This window comes from Palaemon carinicauda, chromosome 1, assembly GCF_036898095.1.
Source record: "Palaemon carinicauda isolate YSFRI2023 chromosome 1, ASM3689809v2, whole genome shotgun sequence".
In the NCBI taxonomy this organism is placed as follows: Eukaryota; Metazoa; Arthropoda; class Malacostraca; order Decapoda; family Palaemonidae; genus Palaemon; species Palaemon carinicauda.
In genome coordinates this window covers 161,944,288-161,960,599 of record NC_090725.1, presented here as the reverse complement: position 1 = coordinate 161,960,599, position 16,312 = coordinate 161,944,288, and the positions used below count along the sequence as shown (strand labels likewise).

Sequence of the window (16,312 nt, the reverse complement as noted above, 5' to 3'; positions counted from 1 at the left end):
GCGACCCTCTGGCTTTTTTTTTTTTTTGCTTTTTTTTTTTTTACTGATACTCAATTCCTTGTTTCCCTTCTCTGTGTACCATTTACCCAGATACTTATATTCTTTAACTAAACTTACTTGTCCGTTCTTCACTTTTGTTTTAATCTCCTCCTCTTTCTTTTGTTAATTGTTAATACACCCGATTTTGGGGGGTTGGTGTTGATAGTGAACTTCTTTAAGATCTCCAAGCTATGATAATTACTTATGGCACATTTTATACCTTCTTTCCTTCCTGTGGGAAACATAATACAGTGTTGCCAGATGGGTTAGTCAAAAAATCCCTAAAACTCGTGATAAAAAATCTCCAAAACCACCCAAAAATCCCCATTTCCAGAAACATATTGTCTTTTAATATAGAAATTACTCACTATACTTCATGTAATTGTAAGTAAACTAATTACAATAATATAAAGGGTTACTCATCTCTGTTTCTTCTTCACAGAAATATGTACAAAATATCGTCACCAGTCATCCAAAATCCCCAAATCTAAGGATAAACTCCCAAATGTAGAGACAAATCTCCAAATCTAGGGATAAATTCCCATATCTGGCACCACTGACATAGTATCATCTACAAATACCAGTGATCCCATTCTATCTTGAAATCAGCTAGGATAACACGGCTAGTAGGTTCGGGGGTGTGGCATGAACTTTTCAACGGCGCCTCCAAAGATTATCTTCTTAAACGGTTTTGTCTTTTCCCCCACATCAGGTTTAAGACTTCTTTTTTCTTTTTTTCTATATTCCTGGCTAAAAAAGGAAAAAAAAAAAGAAAATATTGGTGAAATCTTCCTCACTTTACAAGATGCCCCACTTTTCCTTATATATTTCTCATTTTCTAATTATTATTATTATTATTATTATTATTATTATTATTATTATTATTACTACCAGGGAAAATAGCCCAGTGAGGAAAGGAAATCAGGTTAAGTAAAATTTTAAGAGCAGTAATAACATTGAAATAAATATTTCCTAAATAAACTATCAAAACTTAATAAAACAAGAAGAAGACAAACAAGATATAATAGTGTGGCCGATTAAACTCTCAAGCAAGGGAACTCTAATCCAAGACAGTGGAGGACCATGGTACACAGGCTATGGCACTACCCTAGGCTAAAGAACAGTGGTTTGATTTAGGAGTTTCCTTCTCCTAGAAGAGCTGCTTACCATAGCCAAAGGGTCTCATCTACCCTTGACCAGAGGAAAGTAGCCACTGAACAGTGCAGTAGTTAACCGCATGAGTGAAGAATAATTGTTTGGTAATCTCAGTGTTGTCAGGTGTATGAGGACAGAGGTGAATGTGTGAAGAATAGGCCAGACTAGTCGGTGTATGTGCAGGAAAAATGAACCGTAACCAGAGAGAAGGATCCAATGGCACAGTGTAAAATCCGGACGTCGGATGTCGGATGCCGTCCGGGAGAATAGAAAATCGCTTGTATCACCGGGAAAGACGCGAAAATACACCTCTTTTTTTTTTGTGACTGGTAATGTTCACTGATACTTTCTGCTATTTTCTGAATAAATGTTCGAAAAAATATTGGTTTATTTTCATGTTATTGATAATATCACTTAGTACATAGTGTAATGTTGACGTCCGATTGAGATTATTCTCAATTAAATGAAAATAAATCAATATTTTTCGAACATTTATTCAGGAAATAACAGAAAGTATCAGTGAAAATTACCAGTGTCAAAAAAGTGGTGTATTATGGCGCATTTACCGGTGATACAAGGGGTTTTCTATTCTCCCGGACGGCATCCGACGTCCGGATTTTACACTGTGCCGTTAAATAGTGTAATGTTGACGTCCGATTGAGATTATTCTCAATAACATGAAAATAAACCAATATTTTTCGAACATTTATTCAGAAAATAACAAAAAGTATCAGTGAACATTACCAGTCACAAAAAAGAGGTGTATTTTCGCGTCTTTCCCGGTGATACAAGCGATTTTCTATTCTCCCGGACGGCATCCGACGTCCGGATTTTACACTGTGCCGGGTCCAATGTAGTACTGTCTGGCCAGTCAAAGGACCCAATAACTCTCTAGCGGTAGCATCTCTACAGGTGGGGTGGTTGGTGCCCTGGCAAACCTACTACCTATAAAATGGACGAGATGTTCCGTGTCAACTATAGAAAATAGTGAAAAATACTTGAAATTCTTGTTCATAAAGTGGCGTAACTAATGAAAAAAAATTCTTTCACTTCCTACAATATTCCATTTGATTCTATTATTTTAACTCTACCTTCTGCTAATTCATGCACTCTCTGTAACTTTCTTGCTGTTCCTAGGCAACTTATTGGACAAGTAAATATTGGAAACCAAAACAGACCATCAATATTAGCTGATTTTGGAATGAGGAAGAGCAGATTGTTTACATCAGTTCTTCTTGTATTATTCAATAGGAATGTACACTACAAAACGTTCGTGACATTTCGATTTCGAAAAAAAGTTGGTATTATTGTTTGTGAAGTGATTACTTTAAGTTTTAAAGTTAAATATGATACACATATAGCATTAGACTTGGGAGCCTTTGTATATCAGCGGCCAGTTCCTTCAGCGAGCATAAAATAGGGACACCAACTAAACTAAATTCCCCCCCCCCCCCCAACCCAACCTACAAGCTGTGTCCTTAACTACTTACCTAACGGCCCCCCTGCGACCCCCTTACACTGCTGTATTCTTAGTGAGCCGTAATCATACTTACAAGTGGCGGCTATAGTGTGCTATTATACATACACCACTAGACTTGCACTTCCGTAGCATATGCTACCATGTTTGATTATGGGTTACGTTGCTGTACCTCCAAACATCTCTCCCTCCTGCTACTTGACAATATAACCCAAATTGTAAACAATTATTTTAAAATGTAGTCCAATCTATTTTTTGTAGTCTTGTAAGTAACGAGACTAGGTCAGCACTATACCCAGTCCTGCAGTAAATAATATGATCAATCCATCTTCTTGTTGATAACTAGACATGAATTACTGAAAGCTTGACTTTAGGATTGAAAGGATTATCTAGCCTAACTAAACTACTTGTCAAAATTCTAATATGGTCAATGTAGGTGAAGTAAACTAGTCTAGTAGTATACAATGGTAGGCTGGATTGAGCTTTGGTGAATATCCGAGGCTAGTCTTGACCTATCCAGTAACCTTTAGGCTGATCTTAGTTGTGCTAAGCCTAACTTATTAATACAAGCCAACCCAGAGTTATGAAAAAATCTTAAGGAAGTTTCCAGAGGTTATATAGCCTACCATATTTATATCTTGTCATCATGGACCGCGTAGTCGTTGAGAAATTGAGTGCTTCACTTGTTCGAGAATATTTGGCTAGAAAGGTAAGTTGTTACTTTAGATCTGTTTCATTAATGTTAGAATTTGACTGGAGCTTGTCTGTCTCATACATTCCTTGATTTAATTTAGATTTGAACATTGGTTGAACAGCTAAATAACTAATGATATGTGTTGATCAGGGTGACTGGATTTTCAAAGTTGAAATAAGGGGTGCCTAAATTGGGGGAAAGTTGAACATTATAGACACACAACTTGCGTGAAGTTACACACACAGTGACACAGCGTGAAGTTCTCCTCATCTTGGTCCAGATTGTCTAGGACCTACTTCATTGACTTCTTTTGTTTTCAAGTGCATTCATTGTAGATTTTGTTGAAATATTGCAATAAAGCATGTTTTTGCAGATTTGAAGGATAATAGGAGCCTTTGTATACTAGCGGCCAGTTCCACACGTTCATTAAAAATGGACATCAACTAACCTGAACTTTCCCCCATAACCTAACCTACAAGCCATGTTCTTACCTACTTACCTAACGGGGGGCTAACGCCCCCCTGCGACCCCCGTTACACTGCCGTATTCTAAGTTAGACTTAATAATACATATAGGTGGCCGCTATCATACATACACCCTGGATAATATAATTAAGATTTTAATAGTTGATTGTACTTTTTCAAATGTTGAAAATACAAGGTACTGTAAAAGGCGTCCTGGGGAGGGTCGATGTGGGACACGGGACAAATGTTATGAATATTGGACTATCCTGTCAAATATGGTACGTTTAGTCACCCTGATGTTAATCATGATACTAGCAGAGTACAGTATTTACACAGTAGAGGTAGCGTAAAGAGCATACATTGATACTGTAATCTGCAGAGTTGTGATAGTTTTCTTATTTAAAGAAAACTTATTAATAAATTCATAAAAGTATGGAATGAAAAATAAATCTATTTAATCACATTAGGCCTATACTTCAGTAGTGTTTATAAGCAGATCAATATGTATTAGAAAATATATTTAAGGCACCGAGTTTACATGTCTATATTTTTATTATGTGTTGAGTTGCAAGTATTAAAAGGGTTTGAGAGGTTTATCTCTTCATAAGTAAATAAGTTTTGCCTGATGTTTAAAAATATTTAGAAAATAAAAATGTTTAAAATAAAGCTAATGGCCTCTTGTTTGACTTACTGTATCTTAATTATCTTGTCTAAATTCTATGACAAGTTGAGAAACGTTCTTTTTCAATATTTAACTTAGCCGGTGATTATAATAGCTGCAACTCTGTTGCTCGACAGAAAACTCTAAGGTAAAATTCGCCAGCGATCGCTACACAGGTTGCGGGTGTGCCCAACAGCGCCATCTGTCGTCCAGATACCCAGTACTCAATGTAAACAAAGAACTCAATTTTCTCTCTGTCGTGCTACCGACAAGACGTGCTTATTCGCTGTTGCTAAACTGGATTTGTTTTCACAACTAATTGGTGAAGTACACTATTCTAGTTTTGAGCTTTCGCTGTGCAGGCTTTCTCTTCGCAATTCCTTGAACTCTTTTTGATTACGGATTCTTTGTTGATGACTTTTTGATAGTTTTTGAATTCCCCTTTGACCAATTCAAAATGGCTGACCCTTCACAAGTCCCAAAATTTAGGAAGTGCAATGCTAGGGACTGTTCAAGGCGTCTTCCGAAGGCCTCTATCGACCCTCACACTGTTTGTTCCAATTGTCGGGATAAAACCTGTCAATTGGAAGATCGATGTGAGGAGTGCGTTGGGCTTTCGGAATTCGATTTTATCGAATTCCAAAAGTATACACGTAGGCTAGAGAGAGATAGAGTTAGGAGAAGTTCCTCTCGTTCTATTGACATTTCCTCTCCTCATGCCCCACAACCTATTCCTTCCCCTGTAGTGGTTGCTCCTAATCCCCCTTCTGGCACTCAGGAACCTTCGATGGCTGATATGATGCGTGCCATCCAAGCTCTGGGTGAGAGAGTTGAGTCCCTGGCTAGTGACCGTAATCAGCTCATGGCGGATGTGAAGGAGCTGAAGTGTAAAAGTGCAGTGGGAAGTGTTAAAGTGAGTGATAGTGTTGCGCTTGAGGGTTCGTCTGTTCGTGCCTGTCGTCCTCCTAGTCCGGGACCTCTTGCAAGCTCCCAAGTCCAGGGGAGAAGCAATGTCGTACGACAAATGGGTTCAAGAGGCTTTAATCAGCGAACAGACGTTCCCTCCGTGGTATCGGGCGTATCTACCCAAGATCGCCCCTGCCTAACAAAGACGAGAGAGCCCATTTATACCTCGTCTTCGGAAGGTGTTTCTCGCAAGAAACCATGGACCAAGGTCTCACGACCGTTAAAGCGCAAGTCGGTCCCTTCCGCGCAAGTCCAACGGCCCAGCTGTAGCCACTGGGTCAGTTCGGACTCGCTGCAGTCATCCGATGACTGCTCACCTCCTAAGAGAGGCAAAGCGGTACCGCTTCAGACAGTTACACCGTCTGTCGCCGCACCTGCTCCTGTAGACCCTAAGTGGTCTTTACTGCAAGACATGCAGTCTCAACTAACGTCGCTTATGCAGGACTTTCGTGCGGAGAAGGTTGCTGCCGCACCAGCTAGTGCAGCTCCTTGCCTACAACCACCCACACGCTCGGTTGTGCGTCCTGGGGACGCTGAGGTAACCTTCTCACGCACTCCAGTTGAGAGAGTTCCGCCACCCATGCGTTCCAGTGTGATCTGCCAGCCGCATGTTGACGTTCAGCGACGCACGGAGGTATCCGTTGACGTTCGTGAGGTTCAACAACCGTCAGAGTTGTTTTGTTTTGACGCGGTGCGTCAACCTCCGCAACCCAGTGTGGTTGCCACTGCTCACCCACATCAGTCTAGACAGTCTGGAGTAGACGCTGTGCGTCCCCGCGCTGCTATGGTTGTTGCCAGCTCACAGACTGGGCAACAGTTCCATGACGTTGCGTCCGGCTCAGTCACGCATGCACCCGTGCGACCGGACTCAGCTAACCAGCCGTTACCCACTCCGTTGCTGCTTCCTCCTCAATACTCGGATGAGGGACTTTCTGATGATGATGGTGCTGCACACGTAGATGAACTGCATTCAGAACTGGACGAGCCTAAGTCTACGCAACCCTCTTTGGACTTTAGGAAAGTTTTGGCCCTGTTCAAAGAGATGTTTCCGGACCAGTTTGTGTCTGTGGCTCCGCGGTCTCCTCCGTCAGAGTTTGTGTTAGGCATGCCGTCAACCACTCCTGCCTTTACTAGACTCGTCCTCGCACGCTCGTCCAAGAGAGCTTTACGAGTGATAGGAGAATGGCTGCAGTCCAAAAAGAGTTTAGGGAAGACAGTCTTTACGTTTCCCCCTGCTAGACTCTCTTCTAGATCGAGCGTCTGGTATGCCACGGGAGAAGTTCTCGGCTTGGGAGTTCCTGCCTCTGCCCAGGGCGACTTCTCAAGTCTTGTAGACTCTCCCCGCCGCCTAGCCATGAGACGCTCAAAGATATGTTGGTCATCTTCGGACCTGGACCACCTTTTGAAAGGTATATTTAGAGCCTTCGAGGTTTTTAACTTTTTAGACTGGTGTCTAGGAGCTCTAAGCAGAAAGATCTCTCCGACAGAGAAGGAGACTTCCTTGCTCATCATGTCCTGCATGGACAAGGCCGTACGTGATGGGTCTAATGAGCTTGCTGCATCTTTTGTGTCCGGAGTCCTTAAGAAGCGTGAGAACCTATGCTCATTCCTTTCAGCTGGAGTTACACCATGCCAGAGATCCGAACTTCTGTTTGCTCCTCTTTCCAAGAGCCTTTTTCCAGAGGACCTGATTAAGGAGATTGCCGCTTCTTTGATACAGAAGGATACTCACGATCTTGTTGCGTCCTCTGCTCGCAAAGCCACCCCTTTTCCTACCTTGTCAGCTAGACCAAGGATGGACACTCCAGCGTCCCGTTTTATTCCGCCCTTTCGTGGCAGAGCCTCCAGCAGAGGAGGTGCTCGTGCCGAAGGGAGACGTGGAAAGAAGAAAGGAACCAAGTCCTTTAAGGGCAGAGTCTGACTGCCAGCTTCTTCAGACAGCAGTGGGAGCCAGACTCAAGAACTTCTGGCAGACCTGGGAAAAGAGAGGCGCAGATGCACAATCTGTGAAGTTGCTCAGAGAGGGGTACAAAATCCCGTTTGTACGAAAACCCCCTCTAGCAACGTCTCCCATCGATCTCTCTCCCAGGTACAGAGAGGAAGACAAGAGACGAGCATTGAAACAGGAAGTGTCTCTCTTACTAGAGAAGGGAGCGGTAGTCAAAGTCCTGGACCATCAAACCCCGGGATTCTACAACCGTCTCTTCTTGGTGTCAAAGAAGACAGGAGGGTGGAGGCCGGTGCTAGACGTCAGTGCGCTGAATGTCTTTGTCACAAAGCAGACGTTCTCCATGGAGACCACAAAGTCGGTTCTAGCAGCGGTCAGAAGGGAAGACTGGATGGTCTCGTTAGACCTAAGGGACGCCTACTTCCACGTCCCCATCCACCCGGACTCCCAACCTTTTCTGAGATTCGTTTTCGAAAAGGTTGTCTACCAGTTTCAAGCCCTGTGCTTTGGCCTAAGCACAGCTCCTCTTGTGTTTACGAGGCTGATGAGGAATGTAGCCAAATTCCTTCATTTAGCGGACATCCGAGCCTCCCTCTATTTGGACGACTGGCTTCTCAGAGCTTCTTCCAGTCCTCGCTGTCTGAAGGATCTAAAGTGGACTCTAGATCTGACCAAGGAATTGGGTCTCCTTGTCAATATGGAAAAGTCACAAGTGGTCCCATCCCAAACTATTGTATATTTAGGGATGGAGATTCACAGTCTAGCTTTTCGGGCTTTTCCGTCGGCCCCCAGAACAAGCCAAGCCCAGTTATGCATCCAGAACATGCTGAAGAAGGAACGATGTTCAGTCAGGAAGTGGATGAGTCTGATAGGGACGCTATCATCCCTGGAACAGTTCGTGTCATTAGGAAGACTACACCTCCGTCCTCTTCAATATCACCTAGCATTTCACTGGAAAAAGGACAAGACGCTAGAAGCGGTCTCGATCCCCATTTCCGAGAAGATGAAGTCTTGCCTGACATGGTGGAAGGACAGTATCAGCCTCAGAGAGGGTCTGCCCCTAGCTGTTCAGACTCCCAACCACGTTCTCTTCTCGGACGCATCGGACGTAGGCTGGGGCGCGACATTAGACGGTCGGGAATGCTCGGGAATATGGAACTCGACTCAAAGGACAATGCATATCAACTGCAAGGAGCTACTGGCAGTACATCTGGCCTTGAAAAGCTTCAAGTCTCTCCTTCAAGGCAAAGTGGTGGAGGTGAACTCGGACAACACCACGGCTTTGGCGTACATCTCCAAGCAAGGAGGGACCCACTCACTGACGTTGTACGAGATCGCAAGGGACCTCCTCACCTGGTCAAAAGGTCTAAACATTTCGCTAGTAACGAGGTTCATCCAAGGCAACTTGAATGTCATGGCAGATTGTCTCAGTCGGAAGGGACAAATCATTCCAACAGAATGGACCCTCCACAAGGAAGTATGCAAGAGACTTTGGGCCACCTGGGGCCAGCCAACCATAGATCTCTTCGCAACCTCGATGACCAAGAGGCTCCCAATATATTGCTCACCAATCCCGGACCCAGCAGCAGTTCATATAGATGCCTTTCTCCTAGATTGGTCACATCTAGACCTATATGCATTCCCTCCGTTCAAGATTGTCAACAAGGTACTGCAGAAGTTCGCCTCTCACGAAGGGACAAGGTTGACGCTAGTTGCTCCCCTCTGGCCCGCGAGAGAATGGTTCACCGAGGTACTTCGATGGCTAGTAGACGTTCCCAGAACTCTTCCTCTAAGGGTGGACCTTCTACGTCAGCCACACGTAAAGAAGGTACACCAAGGCCTCCACGCTCTTCGTCTGACTGCCTTCAGACTATCGAAAGATTCTCGAGAGCTAGAGGCTTTTCGAAGGAGGCAGCCAGAGCGATTGCTAGAGCAAGGAGAACATCCACCCTTAGAGTCTACCAATCGAAGTGGGAAGTCTTCCGAAACTGGTGCAAGTCAGTATCTGTATCCTCGACCAGTACCTCTGTAACTCAAATAGCTGACTTCCTTTTATACCTGAGGAAAGAACGATCTCTTTCAGCTCCCACTATCAAGGGTTACAGAAGCATGTTGGCATCAGTCTTCCGTCACAGAGGCTTAGATCTTTCCAACAATAAAGATCTACAGGACCTCCTTAAGTCTTTTGAGACCACGAAGGAGCGTCGTTTGGTTACACCTGGTTGGAATTTAGACGTGGTACTAAGATTCCTCATGTCAGACAGGTTCGAGCCGCTACAATCAGCCTCCCTAAAAGATCTCACCTTAAAGACTCTTTTCCTGGTATGCTTAGCCACAGCTAAAAGAGTCAGTGAGATTCATGCCTTCAGCAAGAACATCGGATTTTCATCTGAAACGGCTACATGTTCTCTACAACTTGGTTTTCTAGCCAAAAACGAGCTGCCTTCTCGACCTTGGCCGAAATCGTTCGATATTCCAAGCTTATCGAATATGGTTGGAAATGAACTAGAAAGAGTCTTATGCCCTGTGAGAGCTCTTAAGTTCTATTTAAAACGAACTAAACCTTTACGAGGCCTGTCTGAAGCTTTATGGTGTTCAGTTAAGAAACCATCTTTGCCTATGTCAAAGAATGCTTTATCCTATTTTATCAGACTGTTAATACGAGAACGAGAAGCTCATTCCCATCTGAGTGAGGAAGACCAAGCTTTGCTGAAGGTAAGGACACACGAAGTTAGAGCTGTCGCAACTTCCGTGGCCTTTAAACAAAATAGATCTCTGCGAAGTATAATGGACGCAACCTATTGGAGAAGCAAGTCAGTGTTCGCGTCTTTTTATCTTAAGGATGTCCAGTCTCTTTACGAGGACTGCTACACTCTGGGACCATTCGTAGCAGCGAGTGCAGTAGTGGGTGAGGGCTCAACCACTACAATTCCCTAATTCCATAACCTTTTTAATCTTTCTCTTGAAATGTTTTTATTGTTGTTTTTGGGTTGTCCGGAAGGCTAAGAAGCCTTTCGCATCCTGGTTGATTTGGCGGGTGGTCAAAGTCATTTCTTGAGAAGCGCCTAGATTAGGGGTTTTGATGAGGTCCTGTTGTATGGGTTGCAACCCTTGATACTTCAGATCCTAGGGGTCGATCAGCATCCTAAGAGGATCGCGAGGCTCCGTAAGGAAGACGTACTTAAAAAGGCAGAGTAATTGTTCAAGTCGACTTCTTTACCAGGTACCTATTTATTTTGTTTTTGTTATTTTGATAACTTCTAAAATGAAATAAAAATTCTTAGCTCATAATAATGTAAACATATTTTGCTGGTCTCTACCCACCCCCCTGGGTGTGAATCAGCTATTTCTGGGCTCGAACCTGTGCCGCCCAGTGAATAAGCTCCATTTAGCACTTATTCTTAGGTAATTTACTGCTAAATATACCAGAGAAAAAATGTAAAGGAGTGCTAGGTTAACTAGCTCGCTCACCTATTGGTGTCGGTATAAAATTGGGCGTATAATCCAGAGGTCCCGCACTATTTAGATTCATCCACGACAAAGACCCCAATAGAGGAGAGCCGTTCAACCTCACTCGGCACCACCAACTCTGCATCTGCTCAGAACCCAACTCCTTTTAGCACGCCTGTGTTGTAACCCGCTTTTTTGTTGTGCTCTCGTATTTCGCTATTTTCCACTGGATTATGGCTTCTTCATCGGTTTCCCAGGAGACACCGCCTAAGTTAAGTACCAAGCTATGTTTTGCTGTGTTTTGAGCAATCTAGATCGTTTAATATTTAAATTATAGGAGTTTATTCTCTTCGTTCATATCAATCTTGCTTGATTCCGCTTACAGTTGGTACTCCTGTTTTGAGAGCTTTTAGTTTCACTCGCGGTGTTACTATGTGTATTATTTTTATTATTAATTAAATGTTATTTGTTATTGTGGATATTCATTATTTAGCGTTTAGAACCCTCGTGGTTCATTTTTAGGGCCGATATCAGTTACGTATCGTTATGGCTTGCCGACCTTCGTTACTAGGCGGCAATTTTATTTTATAAGTCATCAGGTGTGTCCTGTTGCATGCCTTGCCCTAAATTTTTTATGTGTATATTTATATAAGTGTTCAACGCTATTACTATTATAATGAATATTTGTGCTATTACTCCGTTTGATCTGTCTGGTTGGGGATCGTCAGTTGGTAGCCCTGCTGCTCCGTATCACGTGATCCTCCCCCAAGCTCCCCCTCTCGCTAGGTGGGCGGCTAGGCTTCTCTCCCCCCTCCCCTAGGGGACCGTTGCCTTCCCTCCTTTTAGAGGGGGTAGTTCAGTGTGCATGGACTTTGTCCTCCGGGTGTCCCGGCGGGTTCGTCTCTGTCTAGACGGGTTGGCCACCGGTCAACAGAGTTGGATCCCGGTGCACCCTATTTTATATTCACTTATCACACTTTTATTATGTTATACGAAACCCTCCGGGTTCGGTTGGCGGTTCTTATCTACAGTTCCGCCCCCCTATTAATTTATAACAGTTCCTATGATTATATAGGATTATATATGACAGATCACTATCCCGGAGTTCCTATATGTATTGGTTTATGGTTATACTTTTATTTCCCGGCCCGGGGCTTGACCTCGCTCCGGGAAATCAGACACTAGGTGTCTTAATTCTTTGTTACATCCTTTTTATGATCCCGGCTCGACCGGAATGGATAGCTATACTCTAGTCTTAAGTTAGACTTATGTTTAGGCCCGGGTCCTCCGGACCCGCCCCTACTTAAGAGTATTACAGTTAAGCTCTAGTCTTAAGTTAGACTTATGTTTAGGCCCGGGTCCTCCGGACCCGCCCCTACTTAAGAGTATTACAGTTAAGCTCTAGTCTTAAGTTAGACTTATGTTAAGGCCCGGGTCCTCCGGACCCGCCCCTACTTAAGAGAAATGTTATTTTCATTAGTAAAATAAATTTTTGAATATACTTACCCGATGATCATGTAGCTGTCAACTCCGTTGCCCGACAGAAATCTACGGTCGGGATACGCCAGCGATCGCTTATACAGGTGGGGGTGTACTCACCAGCGCCATCTGTGGTCAGGTACTCCAGTACTTCTTGTCAACAAGACCTCAATTTTCTCCTCGGTCCACTGGTTCTCTATGGGGAGGAAGGGCGGGTCATTTAAATCATGATCATCGGGTAAGTATATTCAAAAATTTATTTTACTAATGAAAATAACATTTTTCAATATTAATCTTACCCGATGATCATGTAGCTGATTCACACCCAGGGTGGTGGGTGGAGACCAGTATACATGTTAACAAAGAAGCTAAGTATCCCGTATTTCATTTTTATTAGTTATTCAAAATAACAATAAAAAATAAATAAGTACCTGGTAAGGAAGTCGACTTGAACCATTACTCTGCCTTTAATAAGTACGTCTTCCTTACTGAGCGTAGCAGTCCTCTTAGGATGCTGAACGACTCTTAGGTGGCTAAAGTATAAAGGGCTGTAACCCATACTAAAGGACCTCATCACAACCTCTAACCTAGGCGCTTCTCAAGAAAGAATTGACCACCCGCCAAATCAACCAGGATGCGGAAGGCTTCTTAGCCGACCGTACAACCCAAAAACAACAATAAAAGCAATCAAGAGAAAGGTTAAAAAGGTTATGGGATTATGGGAATGTAGTGGCTGAGCCCTCACCTACTACTGCACTCGCTGCTACGAATGGTCCCAGGGTGTAGCAGTTCTCGTAAAGAGACTGGACATCTTTGAGATAGAATGATGCGAACACTGACTTGCTTCTCCAAAAGGTTGCATCCATAACACTCTGCAGAGAACGGTTCTGTTTGAAGGCCACTGAAGTAGCCACAGCTCTCACTTCATGTGTCCTTACCTTCAGTAAAGCAAGGTCTTCTTCCTTCATATGAGAATGAGCTTCTCTAATCAGAAGCCTGATGTAGTAAGAAACTGCGTTCTTAGACATAGGTAGCGAAGGCTTCTTAACAGCACACCATAAGGCTTCTGATTGTCCTCGTAAAGGTTTTGACCTTTTCAGATAGTACCTAAGAGCTCTGACTGGGCAAAGTACTCTCTCCAGCTCGTTACCCACCAAGTTGGATAGGCTAGGGATCTCGAACGATTTAGGCCAAGGACGTGAAGGAAGCTCGTTTTTAGCCAAAAAACCGAGCTGCAAGGAACATGTAGCCGTTTCAGATGTGAAACCTATGTTCCTGCTGAAGGCGTGGATCTCACTTACTCTCTTAGCTGTTGCTAGGCATACTAGGAAAAGAGTTTTTAATGTGAGGTCCTTGAAAGAGGCTGATTGTAGCGGTTCAAATCTAGATGACATCAGGAACCTTAGGACCACGTCTAGATTCCAGCCTGGAGTGGACAACCGACGTTCCTTAGAGGTCTCAAAAGACCTAAGGATGTCCTGCAGATCTTTGTTGGAGGAAAGATCCAAGCCTCTGTGGCGGAAAACCGCTGCCAACATACTTCTATAACCCTTGATCGTAGGAGCTGATAGGGATCTAACGTTCCTTAGATGTAACAGGAAGTCAGCAATCTGGGTTACAGTGGTACTGGTTGAGGAAACTGCATTGGCCTTGCACCAGGTTCTGAAGACTTCCCATTTAGATTGATAGACTCTGAGAGTGGATGTTCTCCTAGCTCTAGCAATCGCTCTGGCTGCCTCCTTCGAAAAGCCTCTAGCTCTTGAGAGTTTTTCGATAGTCTGAAGGCAGTCAGGCGAAGAGCGTGGAGGCTTGGGTGTACCTTCTTTACGTGAGGTTGACGCAGAAGGTCCACTCTTAGAGGAAGAGTCCTGGGAACGTCGACCAGCCATTGCAGTACCTCTGTGAACCATTCTCTCGCGGGCCAGAGGGGAGCAACCAACGTCAGCCGTGTCCCTTTGTGAGAGGCGAATTTCTGAAGTACCCTGTTGACAATCTTGAACGGCGGGAATGCATACAGGTCGAGATGGGACCAATCCAGCAGAAAAGCATCCATGTGAACTGCTGCCAGGTCTGGAATCGGAGAACAATACAATGGGAGCCTCTTGGTCATCGAGGTAGCGAACAGATCTATGGTAGGCTGACCCCACAGGGACCAAAGTCTGCTGCAAACATTCTTGTGAAGGGTCCACTCTGTGGGGATGACCTGACCCTTCCGGCTGAGGCGATCTGCCATGACATTCATATCGCCCTGAATGAACCTCGTTACCAGCGTGAGCCTTCGATCTTTTGACCAAATGAGGAGGTCCCTTGCGATCTCGAACAACTTCCTCGAATGAGTCCCCCCCTGCTTGGAGATGTAAGCCAAGGCTGTGGTGTTGTCGGAGTTCACCTCCACCACCTTGTTTAGCTGGAGGGACTTGAAGTTCATTAAGGCCAGATGAACCGCCAACAACTCCTTGCAATTGATGTGGAGTGTTCTTTGTTCCTGATTCCATGTTCCCGAGCATTCCTGTCCGTCCAATGTCGCACCCCAGCCCGAGTCTGATGCGTCCGAGAAGAGATGGTGGTCGGGGGTCTGAACAGCTAACGAAAGACCTTCCTTGAGAAGAATGCTGTTCTTCCACCACGTTAGAGTAGACCTCATCTCTTCGGAAACAGGAATTGAGACCGTCTCTAGCGTCATGTCCTTGATCCAGTGAGCAGCCAGATGATACTGAAGGGGGCGGAGGTGGAGTCTCCCTAACTCGATGAACAGGGACAGCGATGAAAGTGTCCCTGTTAGACTCATCCACTGCCTTACTGAGCATCGGCTCCTTCTCAGCATGCCCAGGATGCACTCTAGGGCTTGGTTGATCCTTGGGGCCGACGGAAAAGCCCGAAAAGCTCGACTCTGAATCTCCATACCCAGGTAAACAATGGTCTGGGATGGGACGAGCGGGGACTTCTCTAAATTGACCAGGAGGCCCAGTTCCTTGGTCAGATCCATAGTCCATCTGAGATTCTCCAGACAGCGACGACTTGTGGGAGCTCTTAAAAGCCAGTCGTCTAAATAGAGGGAGGCTCTGATGTCTGCCAAGTGAAGGAATTTCGCAATATTCCTCATCAGTCGCGTAAACACAAGAGGTGCCGTGCTTAGGCCAAAACACAGGGCTTGGAACTGGTACACAACCTTTCCATAGACGAATCTCAGGAAAGGTTGGGAGTCTGGATGGATGGGGACGTGAAAGTATGCGTCTTTCAGGTCTAACGAGACCATCCAGTCCTCCTGCCTGACCGCTGCTAGGACCGACTTCGTTGTCTCCATAGTGAACGTCTGCTTGGTGACATAAGCATTGAGCGCACTGACGTCCAGCACCGGTCTCCAACCTCCTGTCTTCTTGGCTACCAGGAAGAGACGGTTGTAAAAGCCCGGGGATTGATGGTCCCGGACTATGACCACTGCCTCCTTGTGTAGCAAGAGCGACACCTCTTGTTGCAACGCTAGCCTCTTGTCCTTCTCCTTGTAGTTGGGAGAGAGGTTGATGGGAGATGTAGCTAGAGGGGGATTGCGGCAGAACGGAATTCTGTATCCCTCCCTCAGCCACTTCACAGACTGAGCGTCTGCACCTCTGCTCTCCCAAGCTTGCCAGAAGGTCTTGAGTCTGGCTCCTACAGCTGTCTGGAGAGGAGGGAAGTCAAAACTTGCCTCTTGTGGACTTGGAACCCTTCTTGGACTTGCCACGGTTACTGTCTGCACGGGTACCTCCTCTGCTGGAGGTTCTGCCACGAAAGGGTGGGATGAACCTGGAAGCAGGAGTATCAACTGCTAGAGGGCGGTAAGGTTTAGTCACGGAAGGTAAGGTCTTAGCCTTACGTGCAGAAGAAGCCATGAGGTCATGCGTATCCTTCTGGAGAAGAGAGGCAGTCATCCCCTTAATTAATTCCTCCGGAAACAGACACTTGGACAGAGGAGCAAAAAGTAACTCTGACCTCTGGCAAG

At 44.9% G+C, this 16,312-nt stretch overlaps 1 protein-coding gene across 1 annotated transcript in view; it reads left to right on the top strand.

Annotated features, from left to right (window-relative positions):
• The first annotated feature begins 2,055 nt into the window (after positions 1-2,055).
• LOC137652787 (uncharacterized) overlaps positions 2,056-16,312 on the top strand; it is a 397,006-nt gene continuing 382,749 nt past the window's right edge. The window contains exon 1 of the mRNA XM_068386195.1: positions 2,056-3,380. Coding sequence (XP_068242296.1) covers positions 3,318-3,380 — 63 coding nt within the window. The 5' untranslated portion in view covers positions 2,056-3,317. The remainder of the gene's footprint in view (positions 3,381-16,312) is intronic.